Raw genomic sequence first — 17,018 nt, 5'->3', positions numbered from 1 at the left:
AGCACAAGGGTTAAGTAAGTTTATTGGTCTGTTCAGTTGTCCTCTGATCTATTTAAAGCTTGAGTTAATTTTTAAACTTTGACCTCTTTAAGGGCCCCTTTTTGCCATTTACATGATTTGAAAAATAAATGTGAACATTTTTGACGACATTGTTTACTGTCCTTGTTTTATACCGCTCGGTCCACCACACCCACTTTCCATCAGGCCGCTCTGGTCCCCCAGCACCTGACGCAGACCTTGTTTGGCCGGGCGACGTCTGATGTGAAAAGACGAAAGCTCCTCACCATGGATGGAGGTGAGGAACCAGAACCACCTGCTGTCCTTGGTTCTGTTTCATGGATGAAGGACGTCTTTGTGCTTCCTTCAGACTCAAACAGGCCAGAGATGCAGAGAAAGAGTTTCTGCTCAAATAGTTGAGTTTTTTTCAGTCTGACCATAATCGGGTCTGGGTCCAGGAGGAGAAATCCATCTTCTGTGGGCGGAGCCAGAACCGGAGCCGATCACATGATCTTGTTTGTGTTCAAAGAACCGCAGTTCCTAAACTCTGATTTTGACAACATTTATTTAGCCTCACTTTAAAAAGAACCAGAATATAAATACACTTCCCCTGTCACCCCCTCCCCGATCAAGAGCTTAATCATACCCAATGACTGACTCCCCCAATGCAGCACTGGAACACGGGAGACAAACCCGGGGGGGTCAAGATGTCCCCACTGCAGTGTCATTCACCCTGAAGCCCTTTAAATGAGACAAAGATAGGGGGGGCCTCTGTGAACATGGGGGGGGGGGGGGGGGGTCCTCCATCTCTGAGCCGGAAATGAAGAGTGCAGTTTTAACAGAACACCCCCCCCCCCCCAACCTATAATCCCACCAACACATAGGGCTGACAAGAGCGGCGCCGATCGGCGGCGCTCAGCTCCTGTCAGTTCTGAGGCGGGAACTTTCTCTCCTCTGGATGTTCAGTAGTCGTGTGTGTGTGTGGGGGGGGGGGGGGGGTCATGTGACAGGGGCCACTGTCAGGAGGCGGGACCCTACAGGTTCAGGGTGTGCAGCTGGTGGTTGCCGCGGTGACGTTGAGGAGAAACAGTGAACGTCATGGAGGCGCTGGCTGGACGACTGGCTCCGTCGCAGACGCCCTCCAGTTCTGCTCGCCGGCGTTTGCAGCTCCAAAGAGAAACCCGACACCCCCCCGCACCAGCCGGGGGCGGGGTTAGGATGCCTTCCCCAGCTCGATCTTTTTCTGGATGACACGCGCTGAGTGGTAGATGAGCGAGTCAATCAAACCGGCAACTATGGAGGGGGGGGAGAGGGGGCTGCTTGAGAGCCGCATTCACAGCATAGAGACTGAGCCTCAGGAGCGCCACTCACCTGTGAACACGCCCCCAATGATGGCGCAGACTCCCGTCAAGAAATGTGTGAACGACCTAAAAAACACAACATTCAGTCTTTTCTTCACAGACAGACGGCACATTAACCCCCCAACCCCCCCCCCCCCCCCCCCCCCACCTCCATCAAGTTGATTTCAGGTCTAAACAAAGACATTAGAACCAAAGGCATCAGTCTGGGGGGCAACATACCTGTGTTTTTCTGTGAATTTGACCATCATGGGGGACAGCTCGTACAACACAAAGACACCGGGGAGGCCCTGGTCTCCTATCAACCCGTTAGCAACTTTTTCATGTCTGGTGACGGAAAACTGGTTTGTTTTTACCACCTGGAAAAGGACAAATGGTCAGAAACAGATTCCCGCCGAGTCCTGAAGAAAACACAGAAACGTGAGCAAACCTATGGCAGGATGCTACTAAAAATGATGGTAAATCTTTATTATCAAACTGCTGAGAAGTGAACCAGGAAATCATCTCCCTGAGACACCAACAAGAGATGCCACCAAAGTGTAGATTGGAGAGTTTTCAGATAAAGACGACTCACCTCACCATCAGTTTTCATGTAGATAGTAGGAACGATTTTTACAAAATACTGGTACATCATGGACGCTGTGAAGACAAGATTTGATTCAGGTAAACTCAACAAACAGTACTAAATCTGCAAACAAGCATAAACTCTGTTATTCAGGCAGTAAATGTGTCTGATCCCTCCTCAGAAATACTGATGACCCGTTTGGATGTTCCTGAGGTTCTGATGTAAATGTGCCTCCACTCAAGGACTAATAACGTTTTTTTCAGAGTAACATAAAGAACTTTTCTTCTGCCATTCATGTGAGGAGGAGTAACAGGTAGAATTCACGCTGAGAACTCCAGAAGAGCAGTCGGGTGGGTATGTGACGGAGACAGCCACCAGGGGGCGCTGCTCGCTTTCTACACGCTTTTTTTCCGAGTGTAGTTTCCGTCTAACCATTTCCTCTTCCGGTTATGGAGGTCTGACATTTATACGCAGCTGTGTAGTTAAACCCAAACGCGAAGAACTAAAAGATTATTAAGGTAAAACCCGCTTCGGAGATTCTAACGGACAAATTAGGGAGTTATTTAAAAAAATGTCACGTATTTCTGTGAAGGCCGCTGTTCACGTTAGCATGCTAAGCTAGCGGGACAGACGGCGAGGATCAAAGGAAACGAAAATCTCTTAACGTTTTTCAGATCTGAAGACAAAATACGTTTAAAAATAAACCCCCATCGCCCAGATATACGTTTCATTTTGCTTTTATTTCCCCACACCTGTTGGTAGACGAAGACAATCAGGTAGAAATGTGCAGAAGAACAAGTCCTCATCTCCTCGTTGTTCCTTCAGACATGGACTTAAATTGGTTAATGTACTCGTTCCTTCATACCTAGATCTGGTCATGGATCTGTTCCTAGTTCCTTCAGACCTCAACTTGGTTCATCTCCTCGTCTAGACCTGGACTTGGTTCCGTTCTTCGTTCCTTCCGACCTGGACTTGGTTCCATTCCTCGTTGCTTCATACCTGGACTTGGTTCATCTCCTCATCTAGACCTGGACTTGGTTCCGTTCCTAGTTCCTTCTGACCTGGACTTGGTTCATCTCCTTGTTCCTTCAGACCTCGACTTGGTTCATCTCCTCGTCTAGACCTGGACTTGGTTCCGTTCTTCGTTGCTTCATACCTGGACTTGGTTCATCTCCTCATCTAGACCTGGACTTGGTTCCGTTCCTAGTTCCTTCTGACCTGGACTTGGTTCATCTCCTTGTTCCTTCAGACCTCGACTTGGTTCATCTCCTCGTCTAGACCTGGACTTGGTTCCGTTCCTCGTTGCTTCATACCTGGACTTGGTTCATCTCCTCGTCTAGACCTGGACTTGGTTCCGTTCTTCGTTCCTTCCGACCTGGACTTGGTTCCATTCCTCGTTGCTTCATACCTGGACTTGGTTCATCTCCTCATCTAGACCTGGACTTGGTTCCGTTCCTAGTTCCTTCTGACCTGGACTTGGTTCATCTCCTTGTTCCTTCAGACCTCGACTTGGTTCATCTCCTCGTCTAGACCTGGACTTGGTTCCGTTCTTCGTTGCTTTATACCTGGACTTGGTTCATCTCCTCATCTAGACCTGGACTTGGTTCTGGGCTTGGTTCCGTTCCTCTTTCCTTCGGTTCTTGGGTCTGTTTCATAACTCCATCGCGCTCAGAACTCGGTTTCAGTCGTTGCTAATTAAGATTTTAATGTTTTTCTCACATTGAAGAATTTTCTAAAAATACAAAAAACTTCTGAAATGTCTTCTTCACCTGAATAACATGGCGTTTGGAACCGGTCCCACAGTAACCAGAACTGGAACTTGACTCTGAACCCAACCCCCCTCTGCTCTCCTTAGATGCCAGTGGCAGTAGGTCCGTACGGTCAGACCCAGCCCAGCTGCTTTGATCGGGTCAAGATGGGCTTCATGATGGGCTTTGCCGTAGGAATGGCTGCCGGTGCCATGTTTGGTACCTTCTCCTGTCTCAGGTAATTGAACTTCTACTTATACCGACGTGTAAAGGAAACCATTTATCACCCCCCCTTCCCCCAGGATCGGCATGCGCGGTCGAGAGCTGATGGGCGGAGTCGGGAAGACCATGCTGCAGAGTGGAGGAACGTTTGGGACCTTCATGTCCATCGGCATGGGCATCCGCTGCTGAGGCCTGCCTCATGTGTATAGACACTTTGCATGAACCTGGGGGGCCCACAGGAGTTCTGGTTTTGTCAATAAAAGTTCGGTTCTGTCCAAACGCCTCAGAGAGAGCTTTTTTGTTAACCTATAATCTATAACCTAAAGATTGATCATTTAACAAAGTAGTGCTGATATTTCACGTTTCTCAACATTAAAGTGGATTTGGATCCACTTCAGACGTTCCTGAACTGGATCCTCCTTAAGTGTCAGACTAACGTCCCTCGGTTACGGACGGTGGTGCACGGACTGGACCTGACCCTGTGGGGCGGTGACGTCGGTCCCATCCAGAGGGTTGACGATGCCGGGGTAATCTCTGCCAAACGACAGGTGTTTGATCATGTGGGTCATGTTTATCTGCAGAACAAAAAGGGGCGGTCAGCTGGAGGTCACCTCCTCATTTTTAGAGCTTTTCTGTTCAAACACGTGACTCACGTTGTCCAGACCGAAGCTCTGCAGGTCATGAACTGGAAAGGAGGAGAGAAGCGTTTAGCTGGAGATGCCAGGATGTCCTCAGAGAAACATTTATGAAGATCTGAAAGTCAGGTTCCCTGTTGGAGAACCTCAGACTGCTGCCTCAGCACTTTTCCTGCACCCTGGCTTTGGGCAGCGACGTCACATCAAACTAAATCCGTGGCTGTGCAGCCAAAGTTCCAACCCCCAAGCATAAAGAGATGCAGCTGAACTGACGTCTGAAGAACCAGAACCTTACAGATGGTTCTCCAGTACATCCTAAACCAGTCCAAACGACTTTCAGACGGACAGATTGGAAGTGTAAATGTGAGGACAACCAATCAGCTGCAGTCTTTGATGTACATTTCATATTTGAAGATGTTCCCTTACTCAGAAGAACAACCCACCGTGGTTCTGATCCGAGAACATTTTCTTCTCGTTTGACCCTTAAGGCTCTGAAGGTCAATCAGCCACAGGTGTCCTAAGACTTATAGTGATTAGCCAATCACAATCAAGAAATCGTAGTTCATAGAAAGTGCTGGGGACCAGAAACTATTGACTTTAGGTTAAGCATGTGGTCCGGTAGAAATTTGAAAGAGTCACATTTGGCCCCCGGGCCAGACTTTGGACGTGCCGTCTTGAAGTAAGCTCTTGATAAAGGTCAGTAACAGCTGTTCATGCACAGCAGGAGACATTGCTCTTTAAAAACAGACCATTTATAATGATATGTTACGAATGCATTAACTAAAGGTGCGGGTTCTGTGAAGGGATCAGAACATTCGTGGGTCAGAACCGGTTCTCCTCACTAGGAACGGGAAAATGTCATTGACAAAAGAAGAAGGACTTACTTTCCACAGCGTGCACTGCGGAAAGAAGAGAGAAGAGTCACGGCAAAGCAGCAGAACACAGCATGCAACATCAACGCTCAGCCCTGGGGGGCGCCACACCCCCACACACATTCTGATCCACATCATGCCGGTTCTGAGGGCCCCAGACCAGGGATCTGGGGGGGTGTGTCATTTCTGACTGAACACAGGTGTGATGGGAGTGTGGAGATGTTTCCAGAGGGATCTCTGTTCTTCTCCTTCTGGGAATTCTGGGATTAACCGGATTACTCAGACAACCGGACCTTAACGTTAACCTGGTTACCAATACTCATCACCTGCTGCATCAACCTGCAGGTGGAACATACATTTCAGAGGTTTCTCCTCAAAGTCCCTGTTAGGAACTGGATCAATTCCTTTCCTGCTGTGGACCAAACAGGAACGCCGTCTAGGCCAAGAAACAGAGCGGATGACAGAGGGCTGCACGGTGGTGGAGCGGCTCTGCATGTTCTCCTGGTGGGTTCTCTCCAGGTTCCTCCTACTGGCCAAAAACTGGTGACTAAGGAGTCCCTCAGCTGTAAGCCCCGCCTCCCCCTGAAGAAGCTGGGATTGACTGCAGCACACGATGGAACCGGGACAGAAGATGGATTTTAGGGCTGAACCGGACCGAGACGTTAGCTGATGTGTCCGATACCTGTACAGGTGAGTAAAGGTCATGACCTCCAAGCAGACGCAGCGCTGGACGCCTCTCAGACCTCATCGTTGAAACCTGCTCAGGTTTTATCCCAGACCTCCTTTAGATCTTTCTGTGTTTAATGGCTTCATTTCTTCTCCTTGCTACTTGTTTTTAAGTAGACCTGCACATCCAAGTTAGCCCCTCCCCCATCAAAGCACAGAGAAACACCTGGAGGTCAGACAGCAGGTGTCTCTCTGACTAAAATGTATGTTGGAAGCACGGCAGTGGAGGGGTGATGGTTAGAACTTGTTTTGCAGTTTCTGTATTTAATCATCCAGAAATGTGATCCAAGTCTGGCCATAAAGAAAAAAAGCTAAAAAAAACAAAACAGATAACTCCTCACTGGAGATGAAGGGACCCTCATTTATGTCATCCCTGGACAGCCTGATATGTGGGTAGAACCGGAGATGGAGCCAGACTGGGTGGAGCCGGTCATCATCTGAAGTTCCCAAAGCGAGGAGAAACGTCCTCTGCTAGAACCACCACTGTTCTCTGCTCCTCAGAGAACATTCAGTCAGAGCACATCCTCCGTTCAGCCAAAAATAAGAAGTTACTTTTGTGAAACCATGAAGAACAGGAAACTAAATTCTTAACAAAAACTGGAACAAATTGTTTTTCATGAAATTTGTCTTCACTTATAGCAAAACGAGAGACAACGTCTTATGGGGGCGGAAGAACCGTCCCTACAGAGCAGTCAGAGTCCTCTTCTGTTAACGGTTCTCAGTGGCGTGCAGTGAGGTTGATGGCTGGTGAGGCACCGACTCCTCTGGAGTTACATTCACAAGAACTGAAAATGCCACCATCCATCCACCAGCAGATAAGATACACATTGTCCTCCAGAGAATATTTCTTTCATAGACATGGACTATGGCCTCACCTAAAGCCTTTTCTCCGCCCTCACAGCAGCGCTCTGACCGCGCGTCTCTGTTTAAACGGAGTCCTGCAGTCAGACATGAGGTGAAGCTCCGCGGTCTCACCCGGAGTTTCCCCTCCATATGTGATCACGCAACACTCAAATTCAGCGATTTGAACTTCAGAAACTGTGGAAAACGTGTCGAGTCAACTAAAAATGTATCTTTAGCACGGCTCAGTAGAAAATAATATTTAGTTAATGTACGACAGGTGAGGCCGAGCCTCCCTTGCCTAATCTGACCGCACATCACTGACGGTTCTAAAGGGGCTGAGGAACATCTCTGCAGTTCTTACCGTGGACATGGGACTGCTGGAAACTCTTTCCTGGAGCAAAATGGAAATTTCCCGCCACCTAGAAAACAAAGACAAGATCTAGATGTGTTCTAGACTCTTTGGGAGAACCAGAGTAAAACCTTGTTTATAATTGAAACTAAACCACCCATCCATCTCTATAATCCTCCCTGTGTGTTGAAAAAACTTCCACTGATGATGGAGTGATGGAGATCCTCGGTTCCTCTGGAACCACCACTGCTAAGTGCTTCAGGGCAGTGAATGCTTCAACTGTTTGTAGACAGAAGGACGGGAGCTGGTGTACCTTGTTGACTTCAAGAAAGCCGTAGACCTGGCAGCCTTCGTTCTTCTGCTCCTGCATTTTCTGCGTGAAGCCCTCCCTCTTGCACTGCTCAATGGTGTCGGCGTTCTTGAAGGCCCAGCCTCGCCGTCGGTAAGCTTCCCGCACATCATCACAGGTGTTACAACACCTGTGAAGAAGAACCCGCCCAGCAGAGCCGTGTCAGTGCACAAACACCAGAAACCACCAAGCAGCAAGGAGACACCTTTGTGCTTTACTTGAGGTCTTCGGTTTCTGCCCCGTAGCAGCTCTCGCATCTGTTTGGGTCCAGAGTGCTGGGGTCAAAGACCTCGCCATCGTCAGCTTTGCCCAGTTCTGAAAGACACCAATCACAAATTCACGGAAACCACTTTCTCCAGTCTGAACATTAGGCAGATAAGGCGGTAAAATCCCACAGTTCTGGATTTGTCTGCATAGAACCGGTTCTTACAGAGCAAAACAAAATCAGATACTGCGGCTTTACACGGGTTCAGTAAAGCCAGGAAGAAAGCATGCAAACAGTCCGTCACACCTCCGAACATCACACCCCCACCCGTCACACCTCTGACCATCACACCCCCACCTGTCACACCTCTGACCATCACACCCCCACCTGTCACACCTCTGACCATCACACCCCCACCTGTCACACCTCTGACCATCACACCCCCACCTGTCACACCTCTGACCATCACACCCCCACCTATCACACCTCTGACCATCACACCCCCACCTATCACACCTCTGACCATCACACCCCCACCTGTCACACCTCTGACCATCACACCTCCACCCGTCACACCTCTGACCATCACACCCCCACCCGTCACACCTCTGACCATCACACCCCCACCTATCACACCTCTGACCATCACACCCCCACCTGTCACACCTCTGACCATCACACCCCCACCTGTCACACCTCTGACCATCACACCCCCACCTATCACACCTCTGACCATCACACCCCCACCTGTCACACCTCTGACCATCACACCTCCACCTATCACACCTCTGACCATCACACCCCCACCTGTCACACCTCTGACCATCACACCCCCACCTGTCACACCTCTGACCATCACACCCCCACCTGTCACACCTCTGACCATCACACCCCCACCTGTCACACCTCTGACCATCACACCCCCACCTGTCACACCTCTGACCATCACACCCCCACCTGTCACACCTCTGACCATCACACCCCCACCTGTCACACCTCTGACCATCACACCCCCACCTGTCACACCTCTGACCATCACACCCCCACCTATCACACCTCTGACCATCACACCCCCACCTGTCACACCTCTGACCATCACACCCCCACCTGTCACACCTCTGACCATCACACCCCCACCTGTCACACCTCTGACCATCACACCCCCACCTGTCACACCTCTGACCATCACACCCCCACCTATCACACCTCTGACCATCACACCCCCACCTGTCACACCTCTGACCATCACACCCCCACCTGTCACACCTCTGACCATCACACCCCCACCTATCACACCTCTGACCATCACACCCCCACCTGTCACACCTCTGACCATCACACCCCCACCTGTCACACCTCTGACCATCACACCCCCACCTGTCACACCTCTGACCATCACACCCCCACCTATCACACCTCTGACCATCACACCCCCACCTGTCACACCTCTGACCATCACACCCCCACCTGTCACACCTCTGACCATCACACCCCCACCTATCACACCTCTGACCATCACACCCCCACCTGTCACACCTCTGACCATCACACCCCCACCTGTCACACCTCTGACCATCACACCCCCACCTGTCACACCTCTGACCATCACACCCCCACCTGTCACACCTCTGACCATCACACCCCCACCTGTCACACCTCTGACCATCACACCTCCACCCGTCACACCTCTGACCATCACACCCCCACCCGTCACACCTCTGACCATCACACCTCCACCCGTCACACCTCTGACCATCACACCCCCACCTGTCACACCTCTGACCATCACACCCCCACCTGTCACACCTCTGACCATCACACCTCCACCCGTCACACCTCTGACCATCACACCCCCACCTATCACACCTCTGACCATCACACCCCCACCTGTCACACCTCTGACCATCAGACCTCCGAACATCACACCCCCACCTATCACACCTCTGACCATCACACCCCCACCTGTCACACCTCTGACCATCACACCCCCACCTGTCACACCTCTGACCATCACACCCCCACCTGTCACACCTCTGACCATCACACCTCCACCCGTCACACCTCTGACCATCACACCCCCACCTGTCACACCTCTGACCATCACACCCCCACCTGTCACACCTCTGACCATCACACCCCCACCCGTCACACCTCTGACCATCACACCCCCACCTGTCACACCTCTGACCATCACACCCCCACCTGTCACACCTCTGACCATCACACCCCCACCTGTCACACCTCTGACCATCACACCTCCGAACATCACACCCCCACCTGTCACACCTCTGACCATCACACCCCCACCTGTCACACCTCTGACCATCACACCCCCACCTGTCACACCTCTGACCATCACACCCCCACCTGTCACACCTCTGACCATCACACCCCCACCTGTCACACCTCTGACCATCACACCCCCACCTATCACACCTCTGACCATCACACCCCCACCTGTCACACCTCTGACCATCACACCCCCACCTATCACACCTCTGACCATCACACCCCCACCTGTCACACCTCTGACCATCACACCCCCACCTATCACAACTCTGACCATCACACCCCCACCTGTCACACCTCTGACCATCACACCCCCACCTGTCACACCTCTGACCATCACACCCCCACCTGTCACACCTCTGACCATCACACCCCCACCTGTCACACCTCTGACCATCACACCCCCACCTATCACACCTCTGACCATCACACCCCCACCTGTCACACCTCTGACCATCACACCCCCACCTGTCACACCTCTGACCATCACACCCCCACCTATCACACCTCTGACCATCACACCCCCACCTGTCACACCTCTGACCATCACACCCCCACCTGTCACACCTCTGACCATCACACCCCCACCTGTCACACCTCTGACCATCACACCCCCACCTATCACACCTCTGACCATCACACCCCCACCTGTCACACCTCTGACCATCACACCCCCACCTGTCACACCTCTGACCATCACACCCCCACCTATCACACCTCTGACCATCACACCCCCACCTGTCACACCTCTGACCATTACACCCCCACCTGTCACACCTCTGACCATCACACCCCCACCTGTCACACCTCTGACCATCACACCCCCACCTGTCACACCTCTGACCATCACACCCCCACCTGTCACACCTCTGACCATCACACCTCCACCCGTCACACCTCTGACCATCACACCCCCACCCGTCACACCTCTGACCATCACACCTCCACCCGTCACACCTCTGACCATCACACCCCCACCTGTCACACCTCTGACCATCACACCCCCACCTGTCACACCTCTGACCATCACACCCCCACCTATCACACCTCTGACCATCACACCCCCACCTGTCACACCTCTGACCATCACACCTCCACCCGTCACACCTCTGACCATCACACCCCCACCTGTCATACCTCTGACCATCACACCCCCACCTGTCACACCTCTGACCATCACACCCCCACCCGTCACACCTCTGACCATCACACCCCCACCTGTCACACCTCTGACCATCACACCCCCACCTGTCACACCTCTGACCATCACACCCCCACCTGTCACACCTCTGACCATCACACCTCCGAACATCACACCCCCACCTGTCACACCTCTGACCATCACACCCCCACCTGTCACACCTCTGACCATCACACCCCCACCTGTCACACCTCTGACCATCACACATCCGAACATCACACCTCCACCCGTCAGACCTTCCACTAGGGATGGGGATCGTTAAGGTTTTAACGGTGGTACCACTGCTCTTGTTGATACTGCTTATGGATCCAGTATTTTAATGATACTCTTATCGATACTTTTTGAGGACGAAAAATAAATAAATAAATAAATAAATTACAAATTAAGAACATAAAGTGTTTTATTTCCTCATTATGCAACGTTGTTTCTTTAACGAAACATTTTATTTTATACATTTTTCCAACTTGAAATAGATGAAAAAAGAAGTTATTTAAAGAAAGATAAACAGCAGTGTTTTGACATATTGCTGTCATGAGGTAAATATAAAACAAATTAAGTAAATGTTTGAATTCATAAAATCATCCCAGAGAAAGTCTCTGCTTCAACTCCTGCAGTGACAGATGCGTCCTAATCTGACGCCGTGTTTCCATCTCTAACAGAGTTTGAAGCCAAAGCCCCTCCCCCGCCTGACTACCTGCTTTTCCTCTCCACCTGTCCACCTGTTCACATCCTCTACAGCAGAGAGTTGTTTTTTCCCACACTCCTCCACTGTATTCTATACAGAGAGCGCAAAATACAGTCGTCATAGCAGCAGGTTGACACGATGGTCGGGGCTCTAATTTTACGCGCATGTCGCGTATTGTCTGAACAACAGCCCCGCCCCCCGTGCACACAAAAAGCCAGACAGAACTCTCCCCTTTAGCGACAATAGCTAAATTAATATCTAAAGAATTAACGGAGAATTGACTGACTTGGTGAGTTAAATATGGCAGATTACGTTTATATCTTGTGCAACTTCTCCAGTACCGATAGCAGAACCGTTGATGTCAGATCTTAACGGTACCGCGGCCTTGAAGAATGTTGCCCCGCGGCTCGGTACCCATCCCTACCTCCCACCCGACACACCTCCGACCGTCACATCTCCACCTCCTTTGGTAGCTCCTTCAGTTCAGTTTTTTTAATGAACAATAAGCAAAACCAGAATCCAATCAAACTGTTTTTTGAACACACACACACACATGCATGTAAATATGTAGACACACATGAGCACATGCAACACAAACACACATTTATGAGTTTTAGCTACAGAGGAGGACGGGCTCCTGGAAACAGATTCCAGACTTAATCTGTTTTCTAGGCTGGTTCTGTATCCAGAAAGGTTCTCAGTCCCACTAAGAACCAGAACCAAATGTACACATTCCACATCCACTGTCTTGGTGTTGGTGGAGCGGCTGAAGGTAAACGGTCAAACACAGGCTCACCGTGCTTCTCTGCCTCCATGCTGACCGCCTTGAGGTCCTTATCCAGCCGCCGTTTGAACAAATTATGTTCAACGTCTAGCTGCTGCTCACCAGCCACGTCCATGGCGTCGATGCTGAGGTCTGAGGCAGACAGGACACACGTGAGACCTCCACCATGTCAGCTCTACGGCCTGAAGCCCGATGGAATCACTTACAGGCACAAGGCATATGAGGGAAAATGACATCGATGTTGATTTTGAGTTTGTCTCCTCGTGACGTGTCCACGTACAGCTCAGGGTGGACCTGCAGCACAAACGGAGGACACGTCACAAACGTCACAACGTCGACAAAATGCAAACGTGTCCAACACTGAGCTGTAAACCTGTGACAGGAGATGTTACAACAAGTTCCCACAGGAAGACCAGGACGGCCATTTGGTTGTGTGACCTTCCACTGAGAACTGAAGCTCATGTCTGCAGACGGACTCACCTCAACTCAACACACGTTCAATGACTAAAAGGAATTTACATGTCATTTCTGAATGTTTGGATCTCGTCCGCAGTTAACTGAGTCAACGGACCCAAACGGGGCTGAAAAGACACGCCACGGCTGCACGTACCGACTGCGCGCCACGGCTGCGTGTAACGGCTGCGCATAACGGCTGCAGGTAATGGCTGCGCGTAACATTTACATTGCCTACAGGAAACTGTTCCGAGTTCAAAATTGAAGCAGAGATTCTGATGAAAGAAAATCGTTTCTTAAATAATGACTGAAACGATCCAACAGAACCTGAGCAACCAGCAAAGAAGTTGAAGTTCTGACATCTGCAGCTCCACATTTCAGAGGAACATTCTAGAGACCAGCGTTGACTTGATGGATGTGGATCAGAGGAACCTCACCTCTTTAGTGAGGAAGTACTGCAGCTCCGACACGAAGAGGATCAACATGATGACGCCGCTGATGATGGTCACTGCAGACACACAGAGGAGGTCAGAAACCAGAGTTCTGCTCTGAAACCGCTGAGGGAACATCTCTCTCCAGTCATCTGACTGTTCATCTACACGTGTACTATTTCCACAACTTTGGAAACCTTTCCTGCATTTTCTCAGGATTGGAGAACAAAGAACCCGAGTTAGAAGTTCCCCTCATGGAGAATGAATGATCGTTTGAGTCTTAATTATCTCCACAATGCAGCATTCTTGGAGGCATATTAATGGATCTGCAGAATCCGAACACGGAGGCGGTTCTGTTCTGGTCTGAATGGGAAACATGGGAACACCATGTCCAGAACCAGATCCATGTTTAGTGGGAACTTCTTATAGAATATTGATCACTAGAACGAAGCTAGAAGAGACTGAAGAAGCAATGACTGATGTGGAGCGGCGTGAACTCTGTGGGCGGAGCTTCCACCGCATAATGGTCATAAATCCTGCTGTGATTCCACACGTGAACTGTGGACGTTCTCAGAGGTACGTGCTAATAACACGGACGCGACTCTCACGGTGCCGGGCTGTAACGGCTGCTCGGGCGTGCGTGGACCACTGGACGTTCACGTAAACGCCGCAGGGCAGCGGCTTGCCTTAGCCGCCGCGAGCCTCTTCCCGCGGACGCCTCTTACCGGTGGCTCCTCCCCACGTCTTCACCCGGAAGTCCTCCAAGGTTTTAGGATAGGCGTCAAACTGCTTCAGTTTGTTCAAAGTTTCCATTTTATCGAACTGATATCCTATGAATCCAGCGAAACAGCAGCCGAACCGCTCCAGACAGCATCAGGGTTTCCGGGTCACGTGAGTCGCCGCTGGACCAATCAGCGGCAGTCACGTCATATTAACGCCATTTCCTGCCTGAAGTAACACTTTTTTTATGCTCATCTACAAACCAAGGTGAACAAATGTTATACATGTGCATATAGAAAAGGCAAAAAACAATTTAAATAACAATACTTTTGATATATTTTGATAAATTACTGTAGTTTTCTTGTTTTTGTTTGGACAGCATTTAAGACACTTATAATAATCAGAAAAATAGGTCAAAAAATACTAAACAAAGGGCATGTACTTTTCCATTTACACAACTGAATGAAATGTAATAATAAAATAATAAAAACATTGATGACATCAGAAATTCCCGGGTCCAGATTTTCCATAAAGAAAAGAACATCAGGTAAAGAAAAAAAGGGATTTTTTTTTTACTTTGAGTGACAGCCAATTTATCAGTCAAAAACATTTTTATCTGGTTGCAACTGTAAAAGTGATGTTCTAACGTTTCAGATTCAGATGAACAGAATATGCTTTTATGTAAAAGATCTCCAACAGGGTAAATTTTAGATATTATTTTAAATTGCATTCCTTTCATTTTAGGTGGAAGTGGGTACTTTGTGTATAAAGAAAAAGATTTGTCCATTAGGGTGGTTTCTAGGTCGCGTCTATTGTTTTTACTAAAGTTGCAGAAAACTATTTGTTTAAAGGTTAGGGTTACTAATTTATTGTTGCATTTTTTATCTTTTAGGGGAATGTCATTAATTTTCAGCTCTGGAAATTGTATTGTAGTATGTTATGAATAAGAATTGCTTTACAGACTTTGTTTTAACACTTATAGAATCCTTAATTTTGTATTTAGTTACAAACTCATTGTATGATAACAGCCTTCCATCAGTACACATCAAGTCATGAACAAAACACACACCATTATCAGACCATTCAGACATAAACAAGGATTTCGTGCTTACAGTTATGAATCTGATGTTCCATAAAACAGTGTTGTGAGGGGAGAAGTTATGGGTGAAAAGCATCTTCCCAAATTCTAAGGCTTGCTTGTAAAAGTTTCATAGTTTCATTGTTTTTTTTCTTCGATAGATTATAATCACATTTCAACAAAAAACTCCACCCCCCTGAACTTTTCAAATAGTTTGTTTGGGATATGATACCATACAGAATGAGGCTGTGTCACAATGTGATGTGACTAGAGTGGCCTGGTTTACATAGGAGGCAGATGACTTGAGTTCAGGTCCAGGTTTTTATTTGCTGATCTCACACTTTGGCTGCACAGCTCATACATCCTCTCTCCTTTTTACACTGAGCTCCTCCTCTTTTATGGGCTCCAGGGGCCTCATTTATAAAGGTTGCGTACGCACAAAAGAAGGCGTACGCCACTCTCTACGCAATAGTTGAGATTTATAAAAAGCAAACTTGACGGGAAAATGTGCGGTCCTTCACGCTCTGACCCAGGCGTACGTACAAAAACGGGTGAAATGAGAAACAGCGACACCGTCGGCAGATGGAAGAAACATGTGAAAGTGAAAATGACAATACTGCCTCTCAGAAATAACATGAAGACTTCACAAAGCAAGTCTGACAATTAACAGCTACACCAACACCCGTTTGATCGATCAGAAGTGAAACAAACAAAACAATCAAACGAAAATTACAACAGAAATTCAAATGAACACTTATTTGCAGAAAGAAAAGTGAAATATGTTCTACAATATTGGCATGTTGTGCAATTCATCCTCATAAATAATATAAATAATATAGTTAACAGAACGAAATAATGTACAAAACTGATATTCTAGTCAATGTGTCCGTCTGGCGGAGCAGATATAGGTGCAATTAGACAGAAAGACGGAGGGACGGACAGACAGACAGACGGACATATTAATTGTCCACTGGGGAAAGTTGTTTTCATAGTAAAACATTTCTTCATAAGCTACAGAATTATGGTATTCATGCATATGCCTTTAGTTTGTTTTATTTTTGATAAAACAATGTATGGCGTATGTCTCAACCATTCAGAAAGCAACAAGAAATTACATTTGCTGATCAATTTCCCATTTCCACGTGGATTATTACTGACATCTGTAGCTTGTCAGATGTAATTAAATAGATGGAAATAAAATGCCTCATCACAATGCGTAATGACGCACAATGGCTGATCTGGCGCTCTTAGAAGATGTGGCAAATGGAAGAATTCAGAGTGAACGCATCTTTAGACAGCAAGAAGACTTGCTGGCAAACGAGGACCAGTGGCTTATGAGCCGGTTCTTACTTCCTCGAGCCGTCCTGTTGGAGCTGTTGGGGGTGTGTCACCCGGTGCATCTGGCGCATCGTGTCCCCCTCCGACTCAGTCACCACTCCACTTAAAAGGGAAGGTATCTGTTGTAGCCACTCCTCCAGCTTGGGGGTTACTGCCCCGAGTGCTCCAAT

At 48.8% G+C, this 17,018-nt stretch overlaps 2 protein-coding genes across 5 annotated transcripts; one reads left to right on the top strand and one right to left on the bottom strand.

Moving 5' to 3' along the window:
• Nucleotides 1-545: 545 nt before the first annotated feature.
• On the bottom strand, nt 546-14,634 carry ergic3 (ERGIC and golgi 3). Of its 4 annotated transcripts, none has more exons than XM_078948166.1 (14): nt 14,438-14,634; nt 13,719-13,789; nt 13,035-13,122; nt 12,841-12,960; nt 7,883-7,979; nt 7,629-7,794; nt 7,328-7,385; nt 5,410-5,424; nt 4,544-4,575; nt 4,369-4,465; nt 1,930-1,994; nt 1,578-1,714; nt 1,369-1,424; nt 546-1,290 (listed from the first exon to the last, which is right to left on the bottom strand). In XM_078948166.1, exons 1-14 carry the CDS (start codon nt 14,523-14,525, stop codon nt 1,211-1,213), a joined length of 1,170 nt encoding a protein of 389 aa, XP_078804292.1. In that variant the 5' UTR covers nt 14,526-14,634; the 3' UTR covers nt 546-1,210. The 4 variants fall into 4 exon arrangements, with proteins under 4 accessions (XP_078804292.1, XP_078804294.1, XP_078804293.1 ...); XM_078948168.1 differs by having other exon boundaries at nt 14,399-14,526; XM_078948167.1 differs by lacking the exon at nt 5,410-5,424.
• Nucleotides 2,298-4,169, top strand: romo1 (reactive oxygen species modulator 1). Its single transcript, XM_078948170.1, has 3 exons — nt 2,298-2,438; nt 3,776-3,906; nt 3,971-4,169. Exons 2-3 carry the CDS (start codon nt 3,776-3,778, stop codon nt 4,077-4,079), a joined length of 240 nt encoding a protein of 79 aa, XP_078804296.1. The 5' UTR covers nt 2,298-2,438; the 3' UTR covers nt 4,080-4,169.
• Nucleotides 14,635-17,018: the final 2,384 nt, after the last annotated feature.

The sequence above is a fragment of the Oryzias latipes genome, chromosome 5, assembly GCF_053564925.1.
Source record: "Oryzias latipes strain Hd-rR chromosome 5, Olatipes_Hd-rR_3.1".
Lineage (NCBI taxonomy): Eukaryota > Metazoa > Chordata > Actinopteri > Beloniformes > Adrianichthyidae > Oryzias > Oryzias latipes.
Note: the sequence above shows the minus strand (reverse complement) of the source record. Positions and strands in the feature narration are given on the sequence as shown.

Coding starts and splice junctions, on each gene's coding strand:
- romo1 (XM_078948170.1), top strand. CDS start 3,776: ATGCCAGTGGCAGTAGGTCCGTACGGTCAGACCCAGCCCAGCTGCTTT. Junction 3,907..3,970: donor GGTACCTTCTCCTGTCTCAG/GTAATTGAACTT, acceptor CCCTTCCCCCAG/GATCGGCATGCGCGGTCGAG.
- ergic3 (XM_078948166.1), bottom strand. CDS start 14,525: ATGGAAACTTTGAACAAACTGAAGCAGTTTGACGCCTATCCTAAAACC. Junction 7,980..12,840: donor CATGGAGGCAGAGAAGCACG/GTGAGCCTGTGT, acceptor GGTGTCTTTCAG/AACTGGGCAAAGCTGACGAT. Junction 1,715..1,929: donor ACATGAAAACTGATGGTGAG/GTGAGTCGTCTT, acceptor GTCCTTTTCCAG/GTGGTAAAAACAAACCAGTT.